The sequence below is a fragment of the Notolepis coatsorum genome (genome assembly GCF_963971535.1).
Source record: "Notolepis coatsorum genome assembly, chromosome: 4".
NCBI lineage: Eukaryota > Metazoa > Chordata > Actinopteri > Aulopiformes > Paralepididae > Notolepis > Notolepis coatsorum.
This window is the reverse complement of record NC_140168.1, coordinates 89,166,925-89,180,801: the sequence shown is the minus strand read 5'-3', so window position 1 is coordinate 89,180,801 and position 13,877 is coordinate 89,166,925. Positions and strand designations below refer to the sequence as shown.

The following is a 13,877-nucleotide window of genomic DNA, read 5'->3' as shown; positions in this document are numbered from 1 at the left end:
TCCATAGAGAGAGGACTATAGTGAGAGGACTATAGTGAGAGGTCTATAGTGAGAGGTCTATAGTGAGAGGTCTATAGTGAGAGGTCTATAGTGATGTATATAGAGAGGTCTAGAGTGAGGTCTATAGAGAGGTCTATAGTGAGAGGTCTATAGAGAGGTCGATAGTGAGAGGTCTATAGTGAGAGATCTATAGAGAGGTCTATAGTGATGTATATAGAGAGGTCTAGAGTGAGGTCTATAGAGAGGTCTATAGAGACTAGAGAGGGCTATAGTGAGAGGTCTATAGAGAGAGGTCTATAGAGAGAGGGCTATAGAGACTAGAGAGGGCTATAGTGAGGTCTATAGAGAGAGGGCTATAGAGAGAGGTCTATATAGAGAGGTCTATAGTGAGAGGTCTATAGTGAGAGGTCTATAGAGAGAGGTCTATAGTGAGAGATCTATAGTGAGAGGTCTATAGAGAGAGGTCTATAGTGAGAGGTCTATAGTGAGAGGTCTATAGAGAGAGGTCTATAGTGAGAGATCTATAGAGAGAGGTCTATAGAGAGAGGTCTATAGTGAGAGGTCTATAGAGAGAGGTCTATAGAGAGGTCTATAGAGAGAGGTCTATAGTGAGAGGTCTATAGAGAGAGGGCTTAGGGCTGGGCGATATAACGATAACGATAAATATCGTGATATATTTTAATAATCGATATCGAATATCGAAATAAAAAAAAATCGAAAAATCGTTTTTTTTTTTTTTTTTTTTTTTTACCTGCAACAGGGCAGTTTTAAAACCAGAGACAGTGGACAGACTTGTCTTTCTTGCCTGCAACTTAAAGTAATGGCTTTGCTTGTCCAAATGACAATACTGACCAAATTCAGATTTCTTTTTCTCTTGTCCATTTATTTTGTTTGCTTTCTAATTTAAAATACATTTTGAAACCGTCTGTACACAGTAGGCTATGTGTGCTAGCAGAACTAGACTCCAGTCACGAGTCACAGTGCACATGTGCGGTGGTTTGTCCACCAAAAAAGCGCCAAAAGATCGAAAATAAACTAGCAGAGCCAGAACTGTTCAACTCCTCTGGAGCCACAGCCAGCAGAGAAGCCGGTTTACTTTAGCTTTTAAACCAGCTGCAGCCTGAGAACTGGAGTGTGAGGGGATGTAACACTAAAGATGGTGGCAATGACAAAGAATTGCTGCAAAATAAACATACATCTGTTGTTTAAAAAAATATTTTTATTTTTTTTTTTGTAATACTTATAACAATTCGATAATTATCGATATCGAGAAATAAAATAAAATTATCATATCGTTATCGCGATATGATTTTTTTCCATATCGCCCAGCCCTAAGAGGGCTATAGAGAGAGGGCTATAGTGAGCAGTGCCTATATACTGTAGTTGACAAAAACAGACCATTACTCGTGGTGGCAAAGAGGACTTCAAAATTAAAGTTGTACTTCCGCTCTCCCTATTCTAACTTTTGTCTTTGGACGAGACAAGGCCAAAGAGGTACATTACAGGGAGACCATGAGGAATGTTTGTAGCTGTGTTTGTGGTTTTGAATTGCATGACTGCATGTGTCCCAAGTCCATGGTGTGTATTTCCACATCTCCATCATACACATTTATGATAGGGGTGCACGATATTGATTTTTTGACCCCGATATCGATACCGATAACTTCCTGCTCCTCAAGGTCGATACCGATAACCGATATATATATATTTATTGTATTATAATTTTCTTTTTATGTATATTCCTGTAGTTTTGACCTAACCAGATTTATCATGACATGAGCGTTACTACTATGAACAAAACAAAGCCAAGAGAACAGTTTTGACTCTTCAAATAAAGTGACTATATTTATTTTTCCAAATAAATATAATTTGAGTCAATCACAAAATTCACAATCTGTCAATGTCATTAACAATGTGTTTCCCTGAACAATGAGTGAACAAAAAACCAACAGGTATTGTGCTTTGTCTGCAGATAAAACATTTGACGCTATAGGAGAGGAGACTGTTGTGGTCTTGGTCCATGAAACAACTATTACTTGGCATTTATAGGACAGCACGCCTCAAAAAGAATGAAATAAACCAGACAAATCATCTCTGTCAAACGTCTTTAATTTTGCAAACGCCTCGTCAATAGGTACAAGCCGCACCGGTTAGCGAACTGCAAGTTTGTTGGTAAAAGACTGCAGCTGGCTTTGGATTCGCAGCAGCTTAGCCTTTAGCTGCTCGCGCGCCGTCGTCGGATTTTAATACACCATCGTAGCGGTGGTGATGTTTCAGGTGACTTATTAGGTTGTTGACCCCTTTCCCTCCTCGTGGAACTTCTGCATTTGTTACAAATAGCAAGCAAACTGTTTTCCTCTGAAACTTTGAAAACGTCCCACACTACCGACGACGCCATGTTTGTTTACCATCTGTGCAGCTTCTGAAACTACGTCATGAGAAAGGGAGCGCTGGATTTGTGAAAAACTCCCTCTTCCTAAACCACACGCTATCAGTCGTACCACAGTACTGGCAAAACGGGAGGAGCCTACAGTAAAAACAAACGCCCTTTCAACCCAATCCACCCACAACGCATTTCTTTTAACCAAAAAAATTATATATTATCGGAGCTATCAATAATGTTATCGGGATGACGTCATAATTGCTGATATCGGCCCTGATAATTATCGTGCATCCCTAATTTATGATAATCATATTAGGGCAGAAGATAGCAGATAGAAGGTATAGCGGAGGGGCACCCCAGTGGCGAACCACATAACGCGCGGAGTCGCTGCACGGCCGACCCGGGTTCGATTCCCGAACCCGTCGTTATTTCTCGAATGTCTTCCTCACCTCTCTCTCTCTCTCTCTCTACTGGACTGCCCAGTAGAATAAAGCGATAAACGCTTAAAAAAAAAAAAAAAAAAAGTATAGCGGATATGAAGGTATACCGTCATGGATCCAAAAAGGTATGGATTTTTGCTATACATAGTAATATATCTGGGACATATCTGGGAGAGTCATCAAAGAGAAGCAGTCTATTCTCGGTCCTCGCTCCACAATGGTGGAACGAACTTCCCACCAGTTAGGACAGCCGAATCATGACTAAGAAGAACACATCCATTCTTCAATCAATAATGAAATGAAAAAAAATAAAAAACACTAACCTTCTTACCGTCCTATACATGCACTCCTCCTACTATACTAATATGTCTTATGTCTATGCACTCAACACTGCAGCACCCACGTTCCAGCACTGTTTGATGAACATTGTTACTCAGCTGAAAGAGTTGTACCCTTCCTGCTGACTTGTCGTACAGAACTTGTAAGTCGCTTTGGATAAAAGCGTTCAGCTAAATGACTAAATGTAAATGAAACACCAGGCCAGTCGAAAACATTGGCTCCTTGCATCAGCAACCAATCAGATGTGTTTGGCCTGCCAAAATGGTGTTCCTGGGGTCACATTGGAAAACCAAGACCACCGTTGCGTTCCTCATCAAAAGGTACACGCAACATGCAAAGCCACCTGCTAATCAGAGGCTGGGAAATATATATGTTTTTGAATTCAGCTTAAAGCTGCTGGTGCATCTGGGAGTCTGTGGAAAACCTTTGTTGCGCTGCAAGTGATGCAAACCCCGTTCTATTTCAGCTGGGCAGGTAGACTCACTCTATTTCTGCTGGGCAGGTAAACTCACTATTTCTGCTGGGCAGGTAAACTCACTCCATTTCAGCTGGGCAGGTAAACTCACTATTTCTGCTGGGCAGGTAAACTCACTATTTCAGCTGGGCAGGTAAACTCACTCTATTTCTGCCGGGCAGGTAAACTCAATCTATTTCTGCCGGGCAGGTAAACTCACTCTATTTCTGCTGGGCAGGTAAACTCACTATTTCTGCTGGGCAGGTGAACTCACTATTTATGCTGGGCAGGTAACCTCACTCTATTTCTGCTGGGCAGGTAAACTCACTACTCACTCTATTTCTGCTGGGCAGGTAAACTCACTACTCACTCTATTTCTGCTGGGCAGGTAAACTCACTCTATTTCTGCTGGGCAGGTAAACTCACTATTTCTGCTGGGCAGGTAAACTCACTATTTCTGCTGGGCAGATAACTCACTATTTCTGCTGGGAAGGTAAATTCACTATTTCTGCTGGGCAGGTAAACTCACTATTTCTGCTGGGAAGGTAAACTCAATCTTGCCAATTTCTCCGAAGTTACCTACTGCAGCTTTAATAAAAATAAAAAAAATAGTAATTGCAGAAGTAATAAAAAGTTAAATAACATTTTGAATAAAATAAGACTGTGACAAATGGTATAACAAGATTAAGACATAAAAAGATGTCCTATCACAATGTAATTTGTACTGGAAAACTATGCCTCAAGATAAATATTGTGGCATGATGTTTTGCCAAGTCCTACATCATATTGAATGGTAAATTAACTGCATTTATATAGCGCTTTTATCCAAAGCACTTTACAACTTATGCCACACTTCACTCACACACCGACGGCAGAGGCAACCATGCAAGATGCCAACCTGCTCATCGGGAGCAGTTAGGGGTTAAGCGTCTTGCTCAAGGACACTTTTGACACGCTGTCGGGAGGAGCCGGAATCGAACCAGGAACCTTCCGATTACCGCTCCACCTCCCGAGACACTGTTTTCCATCTGAACACAGCAGAAAACAAAGCCTAAAGCCTAAAAGGAGATGTCGTGATGAAGATCTGAGTGAAACCAGCTAACAGCATCCATCTCTTGTGTCCTCAAGTAAGAGATCTAGCCTCTGGTGATCTGGAGACCTTACCTCCCGACACCGGAGCGTCCATGAACACCGCGCCCATCTTCTCGGCGGCGAGGGCCATCTCCCTGGAGACGGCGGGGTCGATGGTGGAGGAGTCCATGAGTAGCGTCCCCTTCTTCACCTTCCTGAGGATGACAGGACACCGACACTGAGCCTCCACACACTGTAGGGCCGTCTTCGACTAAAGACACCATTGGTCGACTAATACGTCATTGTAAATAGTCAATAATAATCATGTAAAAAGACACTGAAAAAAAAACAATATATTACTTTTTTTAAAGAAGTTCAGAAGAAGAGTTGTCATTTCAGTCCATCCAGAAAGCACTTGAAATCAGTGTCAATCAAAACACACTTGTTTATATTCCTGATGTGATGGTTGTGGTGGAAATTGACCTCTCACACGGTCACATGACATTAGTTCAAGTTCAAGTTTCTTTATTAGTTGTCATACAGAAATACAGAATACTTTTGCATGAAATGCTTCTTTCTGTTTTGCTCCTGAGAGTGTGCTAGATAAAATAACAAGATAGTATAAAATAGTATAATATAAGTATAAAATAGAAAGTCAAGTACGTAAACAAGTGTAAACAAAACAAAAAAAGTTCAATATACATATACAGTATATGTACAGTCTATACAATGCAGATACAGTACAGTGTAGAAATGCTGAGTTATAGCTTAGCTTGTGGTGCCACCTTGTGGTGGTGAGGTGTAATGAGGTGCATGAGATTGATGCCAATAAATATAAAGTGTGTTAGTGTCTAAAGTGGGTAAAGTGGGTGCTACAGTGTGTTGTTTGTTTAAAGTGAGTGTGTGCGTGTGGATGTGTGTGTTGTAAGGCTGAGCCCGAACCCTGTTTTTAGGGTTCGAACGTTCGCCAGGGTTTATCGAACGAACGTTCGAACGTTCGTTTTTTGTAAATTTTTTAATATAATTTTTTTTTTTTATATAATTTTTTTTGTATTTGTATTATAGATCCTACGGAGGGCGGCATTGCATAATCTATTGGTGAAAAAACATGTTGTTTACAGTGGTGGCTGTTCATGTAAACATGTAATTAAACAAAGCACTCAGAAGAAAATAAACAAGCTACTGAGTACTGCATAAAAGTTCCTACTTATGATAAACAATAGCCCTTGCACACCGCAGTCACGTAAGGGGCTAGATAAACAAATGCATTCGTTTTGTGGCATTAACGTTATATAGTTAGTGTTACACGTTCAATAACAGGTATTCACTCTTGGTCGACGGGAAGGAGAGAGGCGCGCGCCTCGGCTCCTTCCACAGTCTACCTCGGAACGGGGGACGGCAGAGAGACAGAGAGACACCGGCGCGGGGGTCCCGCCGGGCTCCCAACACGCCTGCCGCCTCGGCCCGAGTTGTTTCCACCTCCCGCCATGAAGCTCGCGCTCCGTGGCCGAAAAAGGCTGGTATTCATTAATGATCCTTCCGCAGGTTCACCTATGGAAACCTTGTTATGACTTTTACTTCCTCGGCGGGGAGCTAACGCTACGTTAATGCTTCTCGCAAGCAGACCAATGGCGGCATTGCCGGAAGTAAAACAAATTATAAACGCTTGCCGATTGGTGGTAACAGCAGAGGCGGGTGCAAGCGGTGTGACGTAATTGGCAGAATCGCCTGTCATTCAATCAAAATTGTTCTATTGCATTGGTTGAGACTAGAGCTCTGGTTGAGTATCCAGCAACAGCCCGGCAGAGACCATACTGGTTGAGCCGAGCGACTCGGGGGAAGCGCCGCTTCACATCGCCTCACCGTCGTTGCGCCTGCTTTATTTTTTTTCACCGAACGTTCGAACCCATTAATTAAAGTCCGAATGTCAGCTTAACGAACGAACGTTCGAACGTTCGAACGTTCGGGCTCAGCCTTAGTGTGTTGTGGGTGTATTTGATGGTGTGTTATTGTTCATTGAGCATCCTGATGGCCTGGGGATAGAAGCTCCTTCTGAGTCTCTCTGTGCTTGCCATGAGACTCCGGTATCGCTTGCCTGACCGCAGCAGTTCAAAGAGGCATTTGTTTGGGTGGCTGGGGTCTTTGATTATTCTCTTAGCCTTACCCATGCAGCGCTTGTTGTAAATGTTTGAGAGTGGGAAGCCCCCCTCCAATTGTGCGTTCGGCTGAACGGGCCACTCTCTGTAGTCTGCTACGGTCTTGTGCAGTGCTATTCCCAAACCAGGAGGTGATATTGCCAGTCAGGATGCTCTCTATTGTGCATGAGTAGAAGTTCTTGAGGATCTTCTGGCTCACTTTGAACTTCCTTAGGCGCCTAAGGAAGTAGAGGCGTTGTCGTGCCTTCTTGGAAACACTGTCAATGTGTGTGGTCCATGTCAAGTCCTCGGATATGTGGACTCCGAGGTACTTAAAACTGTTCACTCTCTCAACCGGTGCCCCGTCAATGCTGAGGGGGCTGTAGTCCCTGACCCCCGACCTCCTAAAGTCCACAATCATCTCTTTTGTTTTGCTGACGTTCAGGGAGAGGCTGTTCTCTTGATACCATCCCGCTAGAACATTTACCTCTTCCAGGTAGGCCCTCTCGTCGTTTGCAGAGATCAGGCCCACCACTACTGTGTCGTCAGCAAATTTGATTATTGTGTTGTTGTTCCGCTGTGCCACACAGTCATGTGTGTACAGGGAGTAGAGGAGGGGACTCAGAACACAGCCCTGGGGGGCCCCTATGTTGAGAGTGATGGACGAGGAGGTGCAGTTGCCTGCTCTCACCACCTGGGGTCTGCCCGTCAGGAAGTCCAAGACCCACTGGCAGAGGTCATAGTTCAAGCCCAGGTCCCTGAGCTTGGCTATGAGTTTGGAGGAGACTATGGTATTGAATGCTGAGCTGTAGTCGATGAATAGCATTCTGACATAGTTCCCCTGCCTCTTGTCCAGGGGTGATGCTGCTGTGTGCAGCACATGGGCTATGGCGTCCTCCGTGGACCTGTTGGGGCGGTATGCAAATTGAAGGGGGTCCAGGTTGATGGGGAGGGAGGAACAGATGTAGCTCTTCACTAGCTTCTCAAAGCACTTCATGGCTATGGAGGTGAGAGCTACAGGGCGGTAGTCGTTGAGGGAAGCAGGCTTGGATTTTTTGGTTACAGGGATAATGGTGGACTTCTTCAGACAGGTGGGGATGACAGCCTGTTCTAAGGACAGGTTAAACATATGTCAGTGAATACCGGGGCCAGTTGGATGCGGCCGGGGATACCGTCCGGTCCTGCTGCCTTCCTGATATTCACTTTCTTAAAAGGTCCTCCTCACCTCATGTTCTGTTAAGCCCCGCCTGGAATTAGTGAGAGGTCTATAGAGAGAGGTCTATTACCGGCCATGTTGTAATGTATTGTGCTTTAGCCCAGGTGTTGCAGACTGTTGCACTGTGAAGTGTTAACCCCCGTCTCCCCACTCAATAAGCTCAAATGAATTATTAACTCTAAATGACTGATCTCGATGCATAGACCTGTAATTGTTTATAATAATAATAAATTTTATTTATAAGGCGCCTTTCAAGGCACTCAAGGTCGCCGTACAACAATTAAAAACAGTTAATTTACAATCAAATATCAAATTACAATCAAATCAGACATACGCCTGCCTAAACAGGTGGGTTTTGAGTTGGGTTTTAAATGTGATAATGGAGTCAATGTTCCTGATGTTGGGGGGGAGGGAGTTTATGTTTATTTACGTTTATTTACGTTGGCATACACATGTCCTTTTATATATAGATAATGTTAAGTTTGCGCACTCCATTCCGACAGGCTATTATTACATATATGTTTCCCATACATTAGGTTTATTTGTGGCGACCCACCACAATATTACATAGGCCTGCCACAAATAGATGTACCTACATTGAAACAGCACCACATTAATAATGTCTTGTACACAAACAGTCCTTTCAAATCCACTGTTCCGACTGTGTATATTGCCTGTCCTAGCTATCCCACCACCACCACAGGCAAACTAATAGCCACTGTAGCTGACCTTTGAAAGATAAATAAATAAATAAAAAGAAAAGCCCTGGATCTTACTTGAGGATGCCGTTGGGTCCTGTGTAGGCCTCGATGACGTTGGGACTGGAGGGGAGCATGGTGAGGATGCGGTCCGCCTTATCCGCTACTTCTGCAGGCGTGTCCACCACCTGCAGGGGGCGACAACCGCAGGACATAGTGAAAACACAGTAGTGATGGAAGTAGACCTGGGTGGTATGGAAGGGGGGGCGATCATGATATTCAGAATAAATATTCATATATATTTTCCGATACCAAGATACATCACATCTGCTTGATTCTAGAAAATGGCATCTGACCAGTCAAAGTTTGCGGCAGCGCTCAGTCCTATGTTTTGTCCCTAAATTGACCCTCAGTCATCTAAGTTTCAAGTTCAAGTTCTGTTTTATTTGTCACATAAAGTACATGTACAATATAGTGAAATGCTTGGTTCTGTATGAGCCCCCTGAGATTGTGCTTCATACAGTAAAAAAAAAAAAGAAAAGTTAAAAGAATAAACTCCAAACACTATACAAAATATACAATATACAAACTAAAGTAGGCTACAACTAGGGCTGGGCGATATAACGATAACGATAATTATCGCGATATATTTTAATAATCGATATCGGGGGGGAAAAATATAGATTTTTTTCCCCTTTGTGACCTGCAACAGGGCAGTTTTAAAACCAGAGACAGTGGACAGACTTGTCCTTCTTGCCTGCAACTTAAAGTAATGGCTTTGCTTGTCCAAATGACAATACTGACCAAATTGAGATTTATTTTTCTCTTGTCCATTTATTTCGTTTGCTTTCTAATTTAAAATACAGTTTGAAACCGTCTGTACACAGTAGGCTATGTGTGCTAGCAGAGCTAGACTCCAGTCACGAGTCACGGTGCACATGTGCGGTGGTTTGTCCACCAAAAAAGCGCCAAAAGATAGAAAAGAAACTAGCAGAGCCAGAACTGTTCAACTCCCCTGGAGCCACAGTCAGCAGAGAAGCCGGTTTACTTTCAAACCAGCTGCAGCCTGAGAACTGGAGTGTGAGGGGATGTAACACTAAAGATGGCGGCAACGACAAAGAATTGCTGCAAAATATACATACATCTGTTGTTTATATAAAAGAAAATTAAAAAAAATTGAAAAATGTATATACTTATAACAATATCGATAATATCGAATATCAAGTGATATGATATTGTTATCGATATCGTTATCGCAATATCATTTTTGGCCATATCGCCCAGCCCTAGCTACAACCCTAAAGTACAAAATTAAGTACAAATAAGGGCGGCTGGGTGGCGCAGCGGTCTAAGCGCTCGTCACCAACGCGAGAGACACCGGTATCGAATCCGGCTGTCAGCGCTGCCTCCGGCTTTGGCCGGCCGTCATACTGACTCAATAGGCAGAGTCAGTGGGAGGGGAGTCGATGGGTGGTATTCTGGTCGTTGTAAACAGCGACTCCTACAGGTCGGTCAGGGCGCCTGCACAGCAAGCACAGGAGATGTCAAGGGTAGTGTGAGCCTCCCACACGTTACACCTCGCCAATGAGAGACCGCGCTGGCAGGTGAAAAGAAGTGGCTGGCTGACTGGATGTATCGGAGGGGACATGCGATAGATTCTTCAACCCTCCCTACGATGACCAGTGGGGGGCACATGCGAGCAACGAGCAAGACAGGGGAGGGGGGAATTGGCACAACAAAAAATTGGGATGGGAGAAAAAACTGAAAAAGGAGAAAAAGTGGATACAATTTTTTTTTACAAATGTTGAAAACCTGTGTTAGATAATCCACTAAGGTGGGCGGCTGGGTAGATGTCTAAGCACTTGCCTACCACCACAGAGACCCAGGTTCAATTCCCGGCACCAGTACCTCTGGCTTGGTCAGTCGTCCCTACGAACACAATTGCCAGTGTTTGTGGGTGGGAAGCCGGTGGGGTATGAGTCCTGGTCGTTGCCATAGCGACTCCTACTGGTTGTTCAGGGCGCCTGTTAGGGCGCCTCCCTCAAAGAAACGACTGGTGACTCCACATGTATCAGAGGAGACGTGTGGTAGTCTACACCCTCCAGGGCTCTACAGTGCAACCATATTGCTCGCATATGCCCCTAGAAATATGTGTGTGCGAACCGGAAAAATCAATTACTCGCACAGTGCGCGAGTGAAGATTACAGCCTCAGTCGTGCTTTTTTTTTTCTCCGCTGATAAATCGTTAAAAAACTACAAGTCCCACATTGCACTGAAGCCAACGGTCCAATCACAGTAGAGTGATGCGACTGGTTTCAAGGGAAATAAAGGAAATTGCTTTTTTACTTCCTGAAAGTCCGCCATTGGATATGCGAGACTTTCCCGAGACAGTAACATTAAGTTAACTTATTCTAGTCTTACCAATAGCAGGGAACAAAATAAGTAACCGCCAACGGCGGGCAGATTTAAGGTTTGGCGACTAACAATGAGAGGTCTGCCCGCCACCTGGCGTGTAGTTCATATCGATACTCTTATTTTTAAAATCCTGTGCGGGTCTTATTTCCGCCCCAAGCGCAGCTCCAGTCATAATATCGATGGCTCCGGCAGTTAACAACTGATATGATACTCTTATTTTGAAAAAACCTGTGGCAACGAGTCATATCAGCCCCAGTCCGTGCTTCTGCTCGCATCAACACAGAGGCTCCTATTGCCTCGGGCAGTCTGCTCTAGTCTAGTGCGGACCTCCGTGAGCTAACGCTACTGTTTAAACAATGACCCAGTCAACTATTCACTTTTAGTTTAATACATGAGGCATTGTCTAACAGTATCTAGCTGGCTAGCTACTGATAGCTGCTGAAGAGCAACACTAGCCAAAACATAGGCATTGTATGCATAAAAGGGGCAAAAGCTAAAGTTAAGTGACTGTTACTTTTGTAGCAGTAGTTTGATTTGATAGGGACAGCACATGTTAATGAACATCAAGTACAAAATACAAAATGTAAACATGCAGGGTTGTAGCAAGAGCTAATTTACACCAGGAGACTGCTTAGGGTAAAAGCATTGTGACAATCAATGATAAATACAACAATAAAAACAAGTTACATAAACTAAATCAGATTAAAAATGATCACAGTTCTGGTTTGCCTTAAGATGCAGTTTAAGATGGGTCTTGAACATGGAGTATGTGGGGCACTCTCTAATCACAACTAGAGTTGTTCCGATACCAGTATCGGAAATGCCGCCGATACTGCCTAAAATGCTGGTATCGGCGAGTACACGTAAATTCTAGCCTCCGATCCCATGACGTCATTTATCTCCTGCGGAGAGTGAGGATTATAAAATGAACGTGTTTTAAAGTGTGATGCTGTTTGTCATTTTAACAGCAGATACTTTCTTAAATTCCATTGTCCCCGACAGAGTGTGTGACGGGGAGCTCGGACGGGATGTGTTTTGCTTGTTTTGGAGTAGGGTATATCTGCAGTGCCGCAGCCCCATACTCATTGATTAATGATACTAATACTAATCTATACAATCACCAGTTGTTGAATAAATACCATTACTTTATAGTTATTACTAAAAAACAGTATATATAAAACAGTATGTTAAAAAAAATATATATATATATAATTTATATAATATATATATATTTTTTTTTATGTATGTACTGGTATCGGATCAGTATCGGTATCGGCCGATACCCAAAGCTTAGGTATCGGAATCGGATTGGGAAGGAAAAAATTGTATCGGAACATCTCTAATCACAACTGGTAGGCTATTCCACCTTTAACAGAGAACACAGTTTTAGCAAAGGTAGTATACCGAAAAGGCACCTTACAGTCCCCTCTACTGATGGCCCTGGTGGTAATGCCAGTGTCTCCTTTTTGTTTAATGTCACTGCCTTTTTTATTAGGCCTAGTTGTTGGCTACAACTTTGCCACAGTAGGCATTAATCACTTAATAGTTCAAATGTCTGTGTCCCATTCCCGTTTGCACACGCAGATACACACACATGCACACAGTGGGCCAGTGACTTTGGTGGTATGTGCTATCGCACAGATGTGTGTCCCGTTCCTGTTTGCACATGCACGCACAGTTCAAATATACATTTATTTTTGAAAAAAGAATAAACGTACTTGAAATATTTTCACTGTGCTCCTAAATATTTTTGTGTGCTCCAAAAAGATTTCATTTAGGAGCACATGTGCTCCTTGGGGAAAAGGTTAGCGTAGAGCCCTGCCCTCCCCAGACGTGTGGTAGTCTACACCCTCCCCAGACGTGTGGTAGTCTACACCCTCCCCAGACCGACAGAGGAGTCTACACCCTCTGCAGACGTGTGGTAGTCTACACCCTCCACAGACCGACAGAGGAGACGTGTGGTAGTAAGTCTACACCCTCCCCAGACCGACAGAGGAGACGTGTGGTAGTCTACACCATAGATATATATATATATATATCTATGGTCTACACCCTCCCCAGACCGACAGAGGAGACATGTGGTAGTCTACACCCTCCCCAGACGTGTGGTAGTCTACACCCTCCCCGGACTGACAGAGGAGACATGTGGTAGTCTACACCCTCCCCAGACCAACAGAGGAGACATGTGGTAGTCTACCCCCTTCCCAGGCCAACAGTGAGGTAGCACAACGACCAGGATGGGAATGGCATAAGGAAAAAAAATTGGGAGATGGCAGAAAAGGTTAAAAAAGGCAGACAGACCGACCAAATCACTGCATGTTACCTGTGTGCCCCCAGGTAAAAGGTAAACCCCCCTATTAGCTGACAGACTAAATGACTGCATGGTACCTGTGCTCCCAGGTAAAAGGTAAACCACCCTATTAGCTGACAGACTTTAATGACTGCATGGTACTGTACCTGTGCTCCCAGGTAAAAGGTAAACCACCCTATTAGCTGACAGACTAAATGACTGCATGGTACCTGTGCTCCCAGGTAAAAGGTAAACCACCCTATTAGCTGACAGACTAAATGACTGCATGGTACCTGTTCCCAGGTAAAAGGTACAGTAAACCACCATATTAGCTGACAGACTAAATGACTGCATGGTACCTGTGCTCCCAGGTAAAAGGTAAACCACCCTATTAGCTGACAGACTAAATGACTGCATGGTAGGGCTGGGCGATATG

The 13,877-nt window shown here is 43.7% G+C and overlaps 1 protein-coding gene across 1 annotated transcript in view; it reads right to left on the bottom strand.

The window, feature by feature from the left end:
• Nucleotides 1-13,877, bottom strand: part of LOC311226605 (uncharacterized protein) — a gene marked incomplete at its 3' end in the record, with an annotated part of 187,140 nt that overhangs the window by 155,982 nt on the left and 17,281 nt on the right. Inside the window, exons 3-4 of the mRNA XM_084312024.1 lie at nt 8,815-8,924; nt 4,781-4,902 (exon numbers count right to left, since the gene is read on the bottom strand). Of these exons, the coding sequence (XP_084168150.1) occupies nt 4,781-4,902; nt 8,815-8,924 (232 nt within the window). The remainder of the gene's footprint in view (nt 1-4,780; nt 4,903-8,814; nt 8,925-13,877) is intronic.